Below are 17357 nucleotides of genomic sequence, written 5' to 3' on the forward strand. Positions count from 1 at the left end.
TTTTAAAGGCTTCATTTCAAACTGTAAGATATTGATGAGAAGCAATCAGCACAAAACCTGAACAGACTGTGAGTTACTGCCAAGCTGTCCTACAAGTTACTCCCATTCTGTCCTACGAGTTACTCCCATTCTGTCCTGCGAGTTACTCCCAGGCTGTCCTGCGAGTTACTCCCATTCTGTCCTACGAGTTACTCCCATTCTGTCCTACGAGTTACTCCCAAGCTGTCCTACGAGTTACTCCCATTCTGTCCTACGAGTTACTCCCATTCTTTCCTGCGAGTTACTCCCATTCTGTCCTGCGAGTTACTCCCAAGCTGTCCTAGGAGTTACTCCCATTCTGTCCTACGAGTTACTCCCATTCTGTCCTGCGAGTTACTCCCAGGCTGTCCTGGGAGTTACTCCCAGGCTGTCATACAAGTTAATCCCAGGCTGTCCTTGTTTTATGCTGGTTGCATATATAGCCATTTTCACTACACTTTTTTTGTGGGAAATGGTTAAACAGCATATTTAACTTTAAAAAATGTCTTATGTTAAGTAAGCACATTAATACACATTTATAACATTTACTCTTGATCATGTTGTGAATATAATTTGAATACTTAATAGAATGAATATATTTTGTTGTGACCTGTTCTTAAATATAAGTATAAACATTGATCTGCCTTATGGGAACTACTTTCATCCACAGAACAATCCCAATGATGTCAACAAAATGATATACTGCTCCAGAACCATCCCAGAGTTGGAAAAGGCATGTTTTTATTGTTTTATACTGCTAATGTAAACACATGTATATATGATGCTTGTATTAAATAGTTCATAGATATTGTTATCTGTCAGCTATATGTCTAGCTTTCTATTATTGATAATAGACATTTTGGAATCGCTCTATATCTATTTAATTGAGGAGCAATTGTTGAACTTATTTGTAAATAATTACATATTTGTTGCGAAAAAATGAGTTTTGTATTAAAAACAATGTATTGTGTACATTATTTCAAGGAACATATTTTTTTATCTTACTATCAAAATATTTATGTTTAAGTATTAGTTAACAATGGTTAAAACAGTTGATTTAAATAACATTTATTGCAAATAAAGTTAAATATTTGCAGAGGTCAAACTGATATAAGAATTGTATAACTGTACACAAATGTAATGTGTAACAGACATTAATTTTAACTTTTTCTTGCCAGGTTGTAGAAGAATTGAAGACTTTGATGGAATATTATGAACAAGAAACTGGGGAAAAACAGAATATTGTTGGTCTTGCTTTATCATCGAGGAAAAACCTATGTATCCATCCAAAGGTATGTGAGCTGCGTTCTGGGAAATTAGGGCTAAATGCATCTGCATAAAGCATTGTCTCAGTCAAGCCTGTGCCGTCGGCACAGATTTCCACATACACTGGATTTTGTTAAGAAGGAAGCTCCTTTAAACGAAAAATTCCATAAAAGCGGAAAGTGTTGTACTTTATTAGCCTGATTGGACTGCACAGGCTAATCTGGGATGACACTATGCACGTGCATTAAGCCCAGTTTTCTCAAACAAGTCTCTAATGTACCTTCATTATTGTGTATTTTGGGGGACTATTCATTGATTTGCAAATATAATACTATTTGCCATAAGGTCGAAAAAAGGATATTAAACCATACATAAAAGAAGTAAAAGAACAATTCAGAAACAAATATAGTTATTGTTTTTTTAACTAACAAACATAGACAGAGCGGGTAATCATGTGATTATCAAGATGGCGATGGCCATGCCGAGGCAGGTATTTTTGCCGTTTTATACCCTTTATTCATTGTATTAAGTTTTTAAATTCCGCTCACTTTCCAGCCATATTAGCAAGAAAGTTACTGGCGTTTATTTCATGATTATATTCGCTCTATATCTAGACTTTACTCGGTGCGAAATTTCTTAGCGGGATGACCTAATTAGGGCTCCACTATGAAAATTTGCGGGATGTAAAGTGGAGATATAAAGCGAATTTAAAGATGAAATAAACGCAAATCACCTTTTTACTAAAATGGCTGGAAAGTGAGCGTCATTTAAAAAAATAAACACAAGCAATAAAGAGTATAAAACAGCGAAAAATATCTGTCTCGGCATGGACGTCGCCATCTTGACTATCATGTGACTACCCTCTCTTTAGATTCAAATGGGGTAAATTTTAATTAAAGCATTTGCAATTCCTTTTCTTGATATTTAAAAAAGGTGCACAATTTAGACTGTGTTATTTAATTAGTATGTCAGATTTTCTTGAACAAGTGATACTGAATTTAAGGACAAAAATGAAGTTGAACACATCAATAGTGACCACATGTGTCTTGTTCTGTGAAAATTGGGCAACATGAATGTGCTTAAAGTGTCATCCAGACTGCACAGGCTAATCAGGGACGACACTTTTCGCTTTTATGGTATTTTTAGTTTCAAGGAAGTCCCTCTTTACCGAAAATCAAGTTTAAGCGGAAAGTGTCGTCCCTGATTAGCCTGTGTGGACTGCACAGGCTAATCTGGGATGACACTTTATTCACATGCATTAAGCCCAGTTTTCTCAGAACACGACACACATAATCTGCAAACAATTTGGGATAAAGTTCAAAGATAGATTACACTTCTTCTTATTGACAATGGTAATGCATATTTACCAATTAAAATGGTTATTATGTATAAGCTCTGGGTTTTTATGAAGTTTGACATCAAGATATTGTGTTGTATGGCCAGCAGTAACTTCATGTTAATACTGGTTAAAATATACCTTACTAAAAATAGTAGTAAATTAATGGTTACAGTTAATAGATATGAGTTTTAATTAGTATGACATACTTATTTGGTGTGCCAAATACAGTTTGTTACTACTTCTTGTTGTCCAAAACAAGGGTATTTAGCGTTCAACTGATTTATTGTGAGCAATTGTTATTGGAGACTACTGATTATAAAAAGAAAATGGCAGTTTGAAGCCCTGAGACAAATACTTCCAAAAGTGTGCTGATAATTAAACATTTAACCCTTTACCACTTAGATATGTATTTTGACGCATTTGTTATCCTTTAGAAAGTTTTATTTAATTAAATACCTTTCTTACTAAATTTAAGATTTAAAGGCTTTATTTCCAACCCTTAGTAACTAAGGGGCAGCAAACAGCATAAAACTTGAACAGACTCGCAGTCTGTTCTGGTTAAATGCTGGTTGCAAAATCATTTTCACTTTGCTTCTTATGGGGGAAAGGGTTAAGATGTGCTGACAGTGACTTTTGTTTGCCAAAAATTACAGCCTCTTACAGGCTGCTTCCCAATGGTAAAAAGTAAAAAATCTGACCAAAATTTCCCCCAAAAGTTGCAGAACTTTTCCAAGTTTATTATACAGGGATATAATTCTGTTACACTGTATAATATTGATTTTAAAATGAAATTAAACTTTCACATATAAACAATCGGGATACTGTTATTTATAATAATATTAATAATTTTTTATTTGTCCCAAAGGCATGTTTTTTCCCGCTATTTTTTCCAATCCTAAAGGCACAGGCTGTAAAATATAAATCTAACAAAAATCACTGACTGATAGGTCCACTGCACACCATACCTGTGTATAAAGGTCCACTGCACACCATACCTGTGTATAAAGGTCCACTGCACACCATACCTGTGTATAAAGGTCCACTGCACACCATACCTGTGTATAAAGGTCCACTGCACACCATACCTGTGCATAAACCTATAATTATCATATTTGTGTCCACCCAGGCATCGGCTGCCAAGGAAGGTACATCAGTGGACGCCGAGTGCCAGAAGATGACTGTGTCATACATGAGAAAGAAACACACTCAGGATGACTCTGTGCAGGCCTGCGATTTCTTTGAGGTCTTGTTAAGCAATTTTCTGTGTATGTTTTGATTGTCATGAAGTAGGTTTTGATAGTCTTAGCTAGAACAGGCATCATATGATTAAAAAAAACTATTTTGAAATGGGATTGAAAATAGTATGTATGTTTAAAAGTTGTGCTTGCTGTATATAAAATGTTAACATATTACCAATTAGAAACACATTTTGACTGGTTTGTAGTCTTTCAGAAATACAAAGTTTGATTAAAGACCTTTTTCACTAGATTAAAGTGTTAAAGCTTTCATTTCCAACCCTAAGATACTGATGAGAAGCAAGCTACTATCACCCTTTTCCTCTCAGAGGCAAAGTGAAAGTGGCTATGTGCAAACAGCATAGAACCAGAACAGCCTACGAGTAACTCACAGTCTGTTCAGGTTTTATGCTGTTTGCTGCTCATCAGTATATAAGGGTTGGAGATGAAGCCTTTAGAACTTGAATCTTGTAAAAAAGGTCTTTAATTATATTAAACTTTTTAAGGGACTACAAATGTGTCAAAATACGTATCTAAGGGGTAAATGGTTAAACTGCAGTCTGTTCGGGTTGTCTTGCTTGTTGAATGAAGCCATTTTCAATTTGCTTCTGAGAGGTAAATGTTCACTGGTATGAGGGTAGAACAAAATGATTGTGTAATTAAATACAATTGAGCCTAACTCTGTGTAAAGGGGGGTCTAATGCCTGAGCGTAAAGTGTTGTCCCAGATTAGCCTGTGCACTCCATACAGTCTTATCAGGGCCGACACTTTTGGCCTAAACTGGATTTTTGCTTAGAGGATACTTTCTTTGAACTAAAAATATTATAAAAGTGGAAAATGTCCCTGATTAGTCTGTGCAGACTTCATAGGCTAATCAGAGACGACACTTTACGCCCATGCATGGAACCCTGTTGTCACAGAGAGAGGCTCAATTGTGAAAATATTTCCATGAGGAAGGTATTAAAATAAGAGCTTAACTGAACACTTTCCTTTAATAATACTATGTTATGATTTTTTTACATTCATATTAAGCTTCTTAAATTTAATTAAGTTTGTGTGTATTTTCAGCGTTATGAGAAAGATGGTAAAGGAACAATGTTACCCCCTGGTATATATGGACTTGTAAGTGGTGTTTAGAATTTCGATTTTGTTTTTTAATTTCTGTTATTCAACCCATATCTGTACTTGTTATAAGTCTTAGGGCTAAGCTGCTTATTGCACTATGTATTATAAATAAAGAAAAACATAAATCACCATAAAATAAAACAAGATATGTGTCCATAGGGCACAGATGCCCCCTCATTCCACTTTTATCTCAAAACTCCACATAAGCAATACAAAAACTCAGATCAAAACTTGATCTGAAAGTAATGCAGATAGACTCACATACCAGTTCAGGTTAATATCTGAGAGCGTATCTAAAAAAAATATGGAAAAGTGTAATTTTAGCGAAAATTGATTATTCCATTCCCATAACTTAGTAAAAATAGATGGACTGGAACAAACTTGATCTGTAGGTCATATAGCTCACACACCAAAAATAAGATCAGTTTCTAAAATCGTTTCAGAAAAAACTCTGAAAAGTATTATGTTCAGTAATATTTTATAAGTCCAAGGCTGTAACTTAGTAAAAAATCAATGGACCGGAACAAAACTCACACTTGATCTGCTCCAAGGCTGTAACTTAGTAAAAAATCAATGGACCGGAACAAAACTCACACTTGATCAACTCCAAGGCTGTAACTTAGTAAAAAATCAATGGACCGGAACAAAACTCACACTTAATCTGCTCCAAGGCTGTAACTTAGTAAAAAATCAATGGACCGGAACAAAACTCACACTTGATCTGCTCCAAGGCTGTAACTTAGTAAAAAATCAATGGACCGGAACAAAACTCACACTTGATCTGCTCCAAGGCTGTAACTTAGTAAAAAATCAATGGACCGGAACAAAACTCACACTTGATCTGCTCCAAGGCTGTAACTTAGTCAAAAATCAATGGACCGGAACAAAACTCACACTTGCTCTGCTCCAAGGCTGTAACTTAGTCAAAAATCAATGGACCGGAACAAAACTCACACTTGATCTGCTCCAAGGCTGTAACTTAGTCAAAAATCAATGGACCGGAACAAAACTCACACTTGCTCTGCTCCAAGGCTGTAACTTAGTCAAAAATCAATGGACCGGAACAAAACTCACACTTGCTCTGCTCCAAGGCTGTAACTTGACTCACACTTGATCTGCAAGTTATGTAGATAGACTCACATACTAAAAAATCAGGTTAATATCTGCAGGCGTTTAGCAAAACAGTCCAGAAAACTGATATTGTAACGACCAATCAAATCAAGCACATGCTAATTAGCTGCTTGTGTAAAGGTTCTCACACACAACATGTGTGAAATTAACTGGTGAATAATAACTAAATCCAGTATGGTCCAGATTTGTGGGTCTTCATTGCATATCATATTCAAGCTTGCATTGTGTAGAGAGACAAACAATAACCTGATTTGTCCAACATCAAACATTTGCAGTTTAACGTCGTTGTGCTTGCAACTCTTAATAGTTTACTCTCTTAGCATCCAATTCTTTTAAATAAGATTCATACCTCATGGAATATATGCTGGACAGATGCTTAAAAATAAGTACTTCTGTGGAAACAGCACAATATATAAAGTTTACATAACTACAAAATTGCTTGAAAGATGATGCACTTCCCATTTATGACCCCCTGCCGTTTATTTAGTCTGGCTATATCCCAGCATAAATGACACTAATATTCAACACTTACAACATCTGTTTCCTGACAAACAACAAATTAAATAAGGCCAGACTAAAAAACTAATAAGCATCAACATTATGCATATGTAGATAGTTGTCATGCATGCTTTTTTCAAATGGTTCATTCTTAAGATCATTAGAACAACACATTTAAATTAAAAAAAAAAGAATTATTTTACAAAAAATAAACTATATAAATAAACTTTTTCTCTCAACCTATATAAAAACTTCTATGTCTAATGGAAGACCTATCGCAATTCCATCAAAATGATTTTATTGTTATTAAGTTGTCCTACAACAATCTGGTGAATGTTGGTGTTGTAGCAGACAGACACTGGTTTGCGTACTCCATCTTTCTGGGACACCAGAGTTGCCAGTTTCTTTTTCCCCTCATGATCCACCTGTATGACAGTATTGGAGCTGCATCCACAGACTAGCACTTGTCCTGATGGTGTTACATGGACAGCCCATGGGTTTCGAAGTTCAAGGTCCGTGAAGGTGGATATCAGGGTGCCATCTGTAGCCAATGTGATGAGCTTGTTCATGGTGCAGTTGGTGACATAGATCCTGTCCCCAGCAGGACTCACTGCACATCTTGAAACTGCCAAACATGGAACATGTCATAAAATTAGGATCTGGCACGAGTTGTCATATCATACCATACTTTATTAAACGAGTTCAGAAATTTTGTTAGTAAGCAAGCCTTTGGCGAGCTTACTAACGAATTTCCTGGAAATATGGTATGAAATTACGAGTGTCAGATCTTTTTTAACCAGGTTTTCCGAAGGAAAAAACTGGTTATTGTCCCCTACCGGTTTCACCGGAGGGGACTTATGGTTTGCGCTCTGTCTGTCTGTCAGTTTCGCTTTTCTGGATCCTGCAATAACTTTAAAAGTTCTTAATATTTTTTCATGAAACTTGAAACATGGATAGATGGCAATATGGACATTATGCACGTCATTTCATTTTGTTCCTACGTCAAAAATTCTGGTTGCTATGGCAACAAATAGACTAGAAATACTGCTGAAAATGGTGGTTTTCTGGATCCTGCGATAACTTTAAAAGTTCTTAATATTTTTTCATGAAACTTGAAACATGGATAGATGGCAATATGGATATTATGCACGTCATTTTATTTTGTTCCTACTTCAAAAATTCTGGTTGCTATGGCAACAAAAAACAAAAAAACTGACAATGGTGAAATTTCTGACAATGGTGGAGCCGGTAGGGGACTATATTGCTTGGCAATAGTCTTGTTAGATTGGCGAATGTCGGCGGGCGGGCGGAACAAGCTTGTCCGGGCCATAACTATGTCGTTCATTGTGAGATTTTTAAATCATTTGGCACATTTGTTCAACATCATTAGACGGTGTGTCGCGCAAAAGAATTACGTCGATATCTCCAAGGTCAATGTCACACGTTGAGTTCAAAGGTCAACAATGGCCATAAATGAGCTTGTCCGGGCCATAACTATGTCATTCATTGTGAGATTTTTAAATCATTTGGCACATTTGTTCACCATCATTGGACGGTGTGTCGCACAAAAGAATTACGTCAATATCTCCATGGTCAAGGTCGCCACAACTAAAAATAGATTTATTTTGAAACAAGGGAGGTAACTATGAACAATCAGTTCAGTTTGAGTTGTCTCCCTTTATCAGACTTTTTTTTCAAATTGAAAACCTGGTTTTGTGACAATTTTGTCCCTTGTTATCACATGCTTTTAAATGAGTAAATAAAATAAATATTTACGCAAACATAATGATAAAGCCCGAATGTAGTTTACATTTCTTAGCGTCATTTGATGTTGAAACGTCATTTCAGCAAAATAACAAAATGTGATTGGTCAATCGAATGAAAATAAGCCAATGAAAATGCTTAAAAAGTATATTACACATGATACAACATGATAAAACATATCTAAATACATGATAAAATAGTAAAACAATAAACATGTATGAGAAATGAAACCATGCCAATAACATTATACCAAGGATTACACAAAAAAGAGAACTTAATCTCTTATTTCCATTGTGGTCCTTGGATATTGATGGTAGTGACATAGAGAGAGGCATGAGATGAATATCAGACATTTGAGTTAAAAAAGACAATTATTTGCATAAAAAAGGTAGATATATTAAAATGTGGATCAATTAAAAACTAACTATATAGATCTAAAAGAATGATTACATATTAAGAAGATGAGTTTTAACTGACAACTTAAAATTAGCTATACTTGTAATATTCCTTAAGGAGGAAGGTAGTTTGTTCCACAGAACACAAGCATTATATGCAACAGATTTAGCACCAAAACCTTTGACTTTGGGTAAATATATAGCACCCACTTTCACTTGGCCTAGTCTTGTATGAATGAAGAGTGTCAAAGGGAACAAAGTTTTCACTCATATATTCAGGAGCTAAACAATTTTTGATTTTGAAAACATGACAAAGTGTAGCTTGCTCCACTCTCTTTTAAACAGGTAACCAGTTCAAAATCTTAAAATGTTCATTACCTATATGTGACATATGACCTAGATTGAGGACAAACCTTATTAATTTATTTTGTGTGACCTGAAGTTTATCTTTCCAAAATTTGGTAATACCATGATACCAAAAACAAAATGCGTAATAGAAATGACATTGGATTAGAGCCATGACAATGTGCTCATGGTGAGCTTTTGTGATCACCCTTTGTCCATCGTGCGTCGTGCGGGGTCAACATTTGCCTTGTTAACACTCTAGAGGCCACATTTATTGTCCAATTTTCATGAAATATGGTCAGAAGATTGGTCTCAATAATATCTTGGATGAGTTCGAAAATGGTTACGTTTGCTTGAAAAACATGGCTGCTAAGGGGCCGGGCATTTTTCCTTATATGTCTATATATTGCTATACAGTAGATTTTGCTTAATTGAATAGCCCACTTGTCACGTCTGAATATTCAATTATCCGGAGTATTCAATTATACGGAATCAGTTATATTTCTAATGTTATCACTAACCGGGTGTAATCCTCCTGGAAATTGTGCTTTTCATGCATAATCAAAACATTGTTTCGACACGTAAAGCGTTTAAAAAAAGTTAATATTGGAATTAAATATTGAATCCATTATAAATATAATATAAATGTTTTGTTGAATTCCCAAATGAGAATACAAATTTTGTAATCCAAAACACACTTTCTAGATTTAAATAAAATGTCCACATGTATTTCCTTTGCCCCAAACAAAAAGTTAGCGAAAACCATGCAGCAATGTATAATACGGTGCGTGTAATGATTTTTCCCATTTTCATTTTATTGCTTACCCAACGCTTACGCTAGCAACATTTATTGCTCATGTATTGTTTTGGTAAAAAGAGCGCGAAAATTAGCGTGGGTGTGTATACACTGTCGAAGGAAAACTTTGTAGCGAGGAGAGTGCTGTATCTTTGACGTTACGCTCTTTCAGGTAGTTTAGTATTGAAATAGATAATGTACTGTGTACTGATTTACCGGAAAATCTGGTCAATACTGGATTTTATTTTGGTTATTGTGAAAACATGACCAGCAGTGTTAAGACTGCAATGTTTTGACAAATGTGCGCGTTTTCGATTGTTCAACATCATGTTTAGATATGATTTACCGTGACGCAGTTGTGTAGGTTTATATACACGAACTGTGAATATAGTGTCAAATTCCATCACCTATTGCAAACTGTCGAGCTAGACACTTCAACAGTTTGTTTCTAATCAGCAACACTTTAATTGTTTCTAAGCGACAACAAACTGTTTAAGTGTGTTACTCGACAGTTTGCATTCGAGGCACCTGACTGCACACCGGAGACTCTAGTGTTTGCATTGTACTTGCTCGCATACTACACCTGTTAATCAGGTGACGCTTGACAGACGCTGCATACATGCATGGTGTGAAATGAAAACAAAGGCAGTCAATTGAGCGTGTCTGTCAAAATCGTCGATACGATGCGTATCCTTGGAGATTTATGACATTCTTTGCTGGATTATAGTGTGGATTATAGTGTGCAATAGAAAATTGGCTATTCAATTAACCGAAATACGCCATATTTCCTATCAGAATATGTGGAGATTTTACAACGGGAAGAGATGCAAATGGTTTGGTGTTTTCAATTTCTATTCAATCAACCGAATTATTTGATTATCCGATATTCAATTAAGTGGAATCTACTGTAGTAAAATCTTGTTAACACTATAGGGGCCACATTTATTGTCCGATCCTCATGAAACTTGGTCAGAAGATTCATCCCAACAATATCTTGGACGAGTTCAAAAATAATGCCGGTTGGTTGAAAAACATGGCCGCCAGGGGGGCGGGGCATTTTCCTTATATGGCTATAGTAAAACCTTGTTAACACTCTAGAGGCCACATTTATTTTCCGATCATCATGAAACATTGTCAGAAGATTTGTCCCAATCATATATTGGACAAGTTTTAAAATGGTTTGGTTGCTTTAAAAACATGGCCACCAGGGGGCGGGGCATTTTTCCTTATATGGCTATAGTAAAACCTTGTTAACACTCTAGAGGCCACATTTATTTTCCGATCATCATGAAACATTGTCAGAAGATTTGTCCCAATGATATCTTGGACAAGTTCGAAAATGGTTCCAGTTGCTTGAAAAATATTGCCAACAGGGGGCTGGGCATTTTTCCATATATGGCTTCATGAATCTTCATGAAACTTTGTCAGAATATTTGTTTCAATGATATCTTGGATTTGTTTGAAAATGGTTTTGGTCTGTAGAAAAACGGGGCTGCCAGGGTGTTCACTAGTCATGAAAGTTGGTAAGAACATTTTGTTCTTATGACATCTTGGGCTGCACAGAACAGGTCAGTTCCTTTGAATCTCAGGTGAGCGACTTTGGGCCTTTCAGGCCCTCTTGTTTAATTTTTCTTTTCAAACGTGTTAATTAGTGTTAAACAACAGAGATAATCCTTTATTTGTATTATAAAAAACACAAACATGTACCTGTATTTGAGCCACCTGTATCCTCGTATAGTTTTTTTCACAAGTGATCCATTCACAGTGTAGTGGTACAGGGCAGTGCCAGAGGTGACATACAATGCTCCCTGATGGAAGGCAATACCAAAAGCTGCATGCAGTAACTGAAACTTTGTCCCATTCACCAGTTGCCCATTGATCACAGAGATAAACAGCAGATCTCTATAAACAGTTACAGCCACCTCACTGGATGTGATTTGGCAAATGTTCCGTGGAGAATTAGACACATCACAGTGACTGGACACATTGTAATGCTGGTCCAACAGCTTCACTCTTTTGTTATTTTGATCTGCTACAATGATCTGGCCACTGGGCAGGCTGCAAATGCCACTGATTAAGCAAGTATCATTTGTGTCACTTGGTATTCTCATAATAAACTCAGATGTGCTCTTCACAGTCAAGATCTGGTCTAGATTTATCTTTACAATCCTCCCTAGACTAGCCTGTTGAGACAGGAACTTCTCAAGGTCAGTGTTTGCCTTGAATATCATTGAACTCTGCAACTTCATATGGTTCTCTTTCAGATATGACTCAGACTCGTTTATTTTGTCCAGACATTTTCTGCTAGCTATGAATTCAATATCTTTCTTACTCTTATCACAAAGGACATTTACAGATTCACTGAGTTGTTTCAGTTCATCCTTCAGTCTGCTGCATTTGTCAACATCTTTCTTGAGAGCAGTTTGCAATGTGGTCCTAATTGAATCCAGTTCTTTCAATGTTGTATTTTCTAGTTCATCCAAAGCAGTATTTAATTTCTTTCGAAGCTCTCTAATTTCTTGCAGTTTTTCACTCCATGATATCTCCACAGCCTGAATGCTAGCTTCTTGTGTATTTTTTGACATATTAATGTCATCAAGAATAGTTTGAAGATTGTTTGACAACTGTTGCATATCCACTGAAATGTTTTTGACTGAATCAGAAATCAGAGCCACATTGATGCACTGTCTGAAAAAGCAACATAAATCATAATTACCACAAGAATAATTTAATTATTAAAAGGTATAAAATTTATAATTTTCAAAATAGGCCTCCTCTTGACAAACATTTTTGTTTAAATTAAAAATGTGTTCTAAAATGAAATTGAAAAATAAGGTATACTACAGAGCAATATGGTTTTATAAACAAGATTTCAACAGTAACCAAGTGACCAATAACGTCTGCTATCAATAAAAAAACTGATTGATTAATGATTGTGCTTGACAAACAATTCATGCCTGATGGTGTAATCTAGACATCTATAAATAACGTTTTTGAACATTACAATGATCACTGATTTTTCAGAATAACTGTTAAAATGCATAAAACAACTGTGAAGTGAAGCCGCTAAAATCAACACACAGATATTTAATTGATTCCAGGGAGTGTAGCCAACTTGTAACATATTATGCTGGAAATACTGAATTATGCAAAAATGGCCAAACAAGAGTGACCCATTTATGCAGCAATCATAGATACATGCAAATTATAGCTTGTGATATGGTTGCTGTACAATTGATCAAATTCGTCATCCTTTGACAAGAAAACAGGTCATATCTCGTAACTAGAAATCAATATCCATTGATAATTTACAAAATGACTGACAGTTTGAATGATATTATTCATGAGACGTCCGATGTCAACAATCTTGTTTTAAAATTCACAAACACTATGTCAGATATTGTCCAAAAGCACGCTCCTCTAAAAGAATGAACCATAGTCTGCAGACCAACAGTTCAGTGGTACTCTTGCTATCTGAAGCAGTTGAAAATGCACCGGCAATCAATAGAGAACATACTTGTATATTTTCAAAACATATCTGAATTAACAAAAAAAGTCTATAACCATGTACGAAACATTTATATTGCTGAAGTCTCAAGGGAGAAGAATGGTTATTACCAGAATAGAATAGGTGATGCAGCTGGAAACATCAAGAAGTTATATGCTGTAACATCTGATTTACTGGGGAGGTCAAAAGTCAATCCACTCCAGTGTCTCATCAGTGCAATCTCGCTTGCAAATGATTTCTTGCGTTACTTTGCAGACAAGATAATGAAGTTAAGGGATGATCTGGATGCAATATCTATTGACCCATCATCTGCCAATCTATCTATAGGTACTTTCCAGGATTCTGGTATGAACATGTTTACTGAATTCAAGCCTCTTTCAGAAAATGACATTGCAAAACTGGTTTATTCATCAAAACCTACAACATGTGAATTAGATGTCTTTTCAACAAATAAACTCAAAAATTCTTGAGAAGGCTGCAATACATCAGATAAACAACCACATTGAGTCAAATACCCTCCTGGCAACATATCAAAGTGCCTATCGAGAACATCATGGAGTAGAGACAGCCATGGTAAAAATGTACAATGTCCTTTTAGAAACCATAGACAAAAACCATTGTCATAATGATAGACCTAAGTGCTGCGTTTGACACTATTGATATTCCTATTCTTATTCAAATTCTCCAAAATGAGTTTGGAATTCAAGGTACCCCATTAAATGAATCGAGTCATACCTGACTTACAGAACAATGAAAGTTTTGATTGAACAATCTTCATCTGACACTGAGCCTTTGAGATTCGGCGTCCCCCAAGGCTCCTGTGCTGGACCAGTGATTTTCACTCTGTATATATTGGCCCTCAACAAGGTGGTTCAGAAGTGTCCAGCTGATATGTATGGCTACGCAGACGACCACAAGATTGCCTTTAAGATTCTGGCAGTAAATCATGAAAATGAGGCATACGTTCTACAATAACTTGATAAGTGTCTCAATGAAATTATAAACTGGATGACAACTTTCAAGCTGAAAATGAACCAATCAAAAACAGAAATTATTTTATACGGAACAAGGCAACAATTATCTAAATGTCCATGTCAAGTGTGAGTGTTGGAGGATGGAAGGTTAAGTTAGTAGACCATGTGAGAGATCTTGGTGTTACAATGACCAACACTCTTAACCTTGACCTTCACATCACGAAGAAGTGCCAAATTGCCCAAATGCAATTACGTAATTTTAAAGTCATACGCAGGCATTTGACACAGAAGTCAGCAAAGGTATTAGTGCATGATCTTGTACACTCCCATGGTTTATTCACCGATCTTCCAGCTTATCAAATTCAAAAGCTTCAGCGGACTCAAAATCATGCCGCAAGAGTGGTCCTGAATGCGTCATTTGATCAATCAAGTACTGAACTCTTGAAACAACTCCACTGGCTACCAGTAAAAGCTAGAATCATGTACAAAGTCCTGGTTATGGTCTTTCCCATTGTCCATGGTTATGCTCCTGGTTACTTGCAAGAAATGTTTGTCCCAGCAAGTAGTCTGTATAGACTTTGATCACAAAGTGACTGTACATAATCTTGTTATTCTCAGGAGGCGAACTAAGATGGCGGATAGATCTTTAGCTGTTGTTGGCCCGAAGTGGTGGAACAATCAACCAAGCCACTTAAAAATCATTGACAATGAGGGCTGTTTTAGATCAAGACTTAAAACTCATTTGTTAAATCTTTTTCTTGGATAACCAATGTGCAGTGTTTGTGAAATGCAATAGAATATTTGTATAATAATTTTTGCGCTATATAAGTGACATGTATTTGTATTTATTTGTATTTGATTGTGAAAGGATTTGAATGGGTAATCTGTGTTTGTACTGTTTGCGATTGGTTTTCCCCATTCATTGCATGACTGTGTGAAACTTACCTGTGATTCAGAAAAGCACAATCAGTGCAACACAGCTGACTGTGGTCCTGGCAAAACATTTTCAGTTTCTTGTCCTTGTGGACATCACATTTCAGTAAAAAATCCTCCATTGTCTTTGTAAGAGGCCATTTATTTGTTTCTTCTCTTCCGTATTTGGAATGATTTACATATAACTGATCATGATGATAAATGCATTTTTCACAGAAAAACTTCATACATGTTGCACAAAAATAATCAGCAATTTCTTCAAAAGATTTACTTTTGCAGGCTCCACAAATGTAGTCCTTCACTAAATCTGAACTGTTATGAACTGAACCTATATAAGTTGCCATTTTGAAGTAGAAGATGTTAAATGTTATTTTATTTACAAGCTATGTATTTGCTATTATTATGATCCCTTCCCTGCAAATTAAATGGATACTTATGAACAAACACACAGTTGTCAGTAACTATATTAAACCCTCTACTAAACGTAGCACTTGCAATGAATTATTTATACAAATTGTTTACACCCACAACCTTATTCGAATGAACACTGAAGTAAAAAGTCCAAAGACAAGTTAAACAAAGACCATGCATGTAACAGCTGGCTTAAGGTTTTGTTGATAACACAGGGACAAAGCATTGTCTGAAAATAGGGTGAAACATGATATTCAGGTAGCAAGCAGTTGTTGATTTATGATATACCTTACCGTTTATTGATAAGTCACAGTTGTTACAGGCCTCACTTACTGTTTTACAAACTGTTCTGTTCAGAATTGTTAATAAACTTGGAAACATTAGAACCTTAAATTGGATTTAATTTAAGGTAAAAATGTCCACTCCAGAGTTCAACCTGTCAACTCACACCATGAAGTTTTATCTTTGCTTTTTTAAATCAAATTGTATATATTCTTTATTTCCTCCGATATCCAGAGCTCGCAAATTTAAAGACATTGTTCATAAAGACCAGCATAAACCCTCTACAAACATTGAGTGATGTGATTGTTGGTCTGGGTGATGCTATTGCACCATAAAAATTATATGCAACATCTGCGCACAACAATGAACAAAACTCTTCGGATGTGGGAACCATAGCCTAGCCTGATGGTTCAACCATCCCCCTATGTCAATGACTATGGGGGATCTTTGAAGCTTGTGAAGCAACATTAACATGGTTGTTGGATGCAGAGCCATCATGACCAATTTTACATACAAAATTAAAAGCTGTCAAGGACTACATGGCAGTCTACCACCCCAAAATCAACCGCTGTCCAACATGTACACAATTATAATCCAATTGTGGGTCTGTCTCACGCTGAGCCTCTAGATGAATACAAAGCAATGTCAACTGATGACATATAGTGGTTGAAGAAAAATGTTGTTAGCAAGAAAAACTATAGCACTTCACAAAAAAGACATTTCCTGTCAATTTCTACATTGGCAAGTGACACATTCTATGTTCTGCACACCTGTAAAAGTTTTCAATAATAAGACCTTTAAAACACCCAATTGGCAATAAAAAACACCCTTTTCTATTTCGCCATAGGTAATTTGATAACGTTTTTAATGTTTCATTCATTACATTTTTTGTCCCCTACCGGTTTCACCGGCGGGGACTTATGGTTTGCGCTCTGTCTGTCTGTCTGTCTGTCTGTCTGTCTGTCTGTCTGTCTGTCTGTCTGTCTGTCTGTCTGTCTGTCTGTCTGTCTGTCTGTCTGTCTGTCAGTCTGTCTGTCTGTCAGTCCGTGACACTTTTCTGGATCCTGCAATAACTTTTAAAGTTCTTAATATTTTTGCATGAAACTTGCAATATGGATAGATGGCAATATGGACATTATGCACGTCATTTCATTTTGTTCCTTCGTCAAAAATTGTGGTTGCTATGGCAACCAAAAAATAAATAAAATTCTGAAAATGGTGGAATTTCTGACAATGGTGGAGCCGGTAGGGGACCATATTGCTTGACAATAGCCTTGTTTAAAATATTTGTTTCTGTAAACAAGAATTAATGAAACCCAATTTCTGATCAGTCAGTG

The 17357-nt window shown here is 35.9% G+C and overlaps 2 protein-coding genes across 2 annotated transcripts in view; one reads left to right on the forward strand and one right to left on the reverse strand.

Moving 5' to 3' along the window:
* The window catches only part of LOC127871313 (general transcription and DNA repair factor IIH helicase subunit XPD-like), a 61954-nt gene that overhangs the window by 4994 nt on the left and 39603 nt on the right, over positions 1 to 17357 (forward strand). Inside the window, exons 4-7 of the mRNA XM_052414094.1 lie at positions 689 to 751; positions 1197 to 1310; positions 3750 to 3866; positions 4927 to 4980. Of these exons, the coding sequence (XP_052270054.1) occupies positions 689 to 751; positions 1197 to 1310; positions 3750 to 3866; positions 4927 to 4980 (348 nt within the window). The remainder of the gene's footprint in view (positions 1 to 688; positions 752 to 1196; positions 1311 to 3749; positions 3867 to 4926; positions 4981 to 17357) is intronic.
* On the reverse strand, positions 6292 to 15857 carry LOC127871314 (uncharacterized). Its single transcript, XM_052414095.1, has 3 exons — positions 15340 to 15857; positions 11620 to 12600; positions 6292 to 7237 (listed from the first exon to the last, which is right to left on the reverse strand). The coding sequence occupies exons 1-3, from the start codon at positions 15669 to 15671 to the stop codon at positions 7120 to 7122; spliced, it is 1431 nt and encodes a 476-aa protein (XP_052270055.1). The 5' UTR covers positions 15672 to 15857; the 3' UTR covers positions 6292 to 7119.

The sequence above is a fragment of the Dreissena polymorpha genome, chromosome 3 (genome assembly GCF_020536995.1).
Source record: "Dreissena polymorpha isolate Duluth1 chromosome 3, UMN_Dpol_1.0, whole genome shotgun sequence".
NCBI classification, from domain to species: Eukaryota; Metazoa; Mollusca; class Bivalvia; order Myida; family Dreissenidae; genus Dreissena; species Dreissena polymorpha.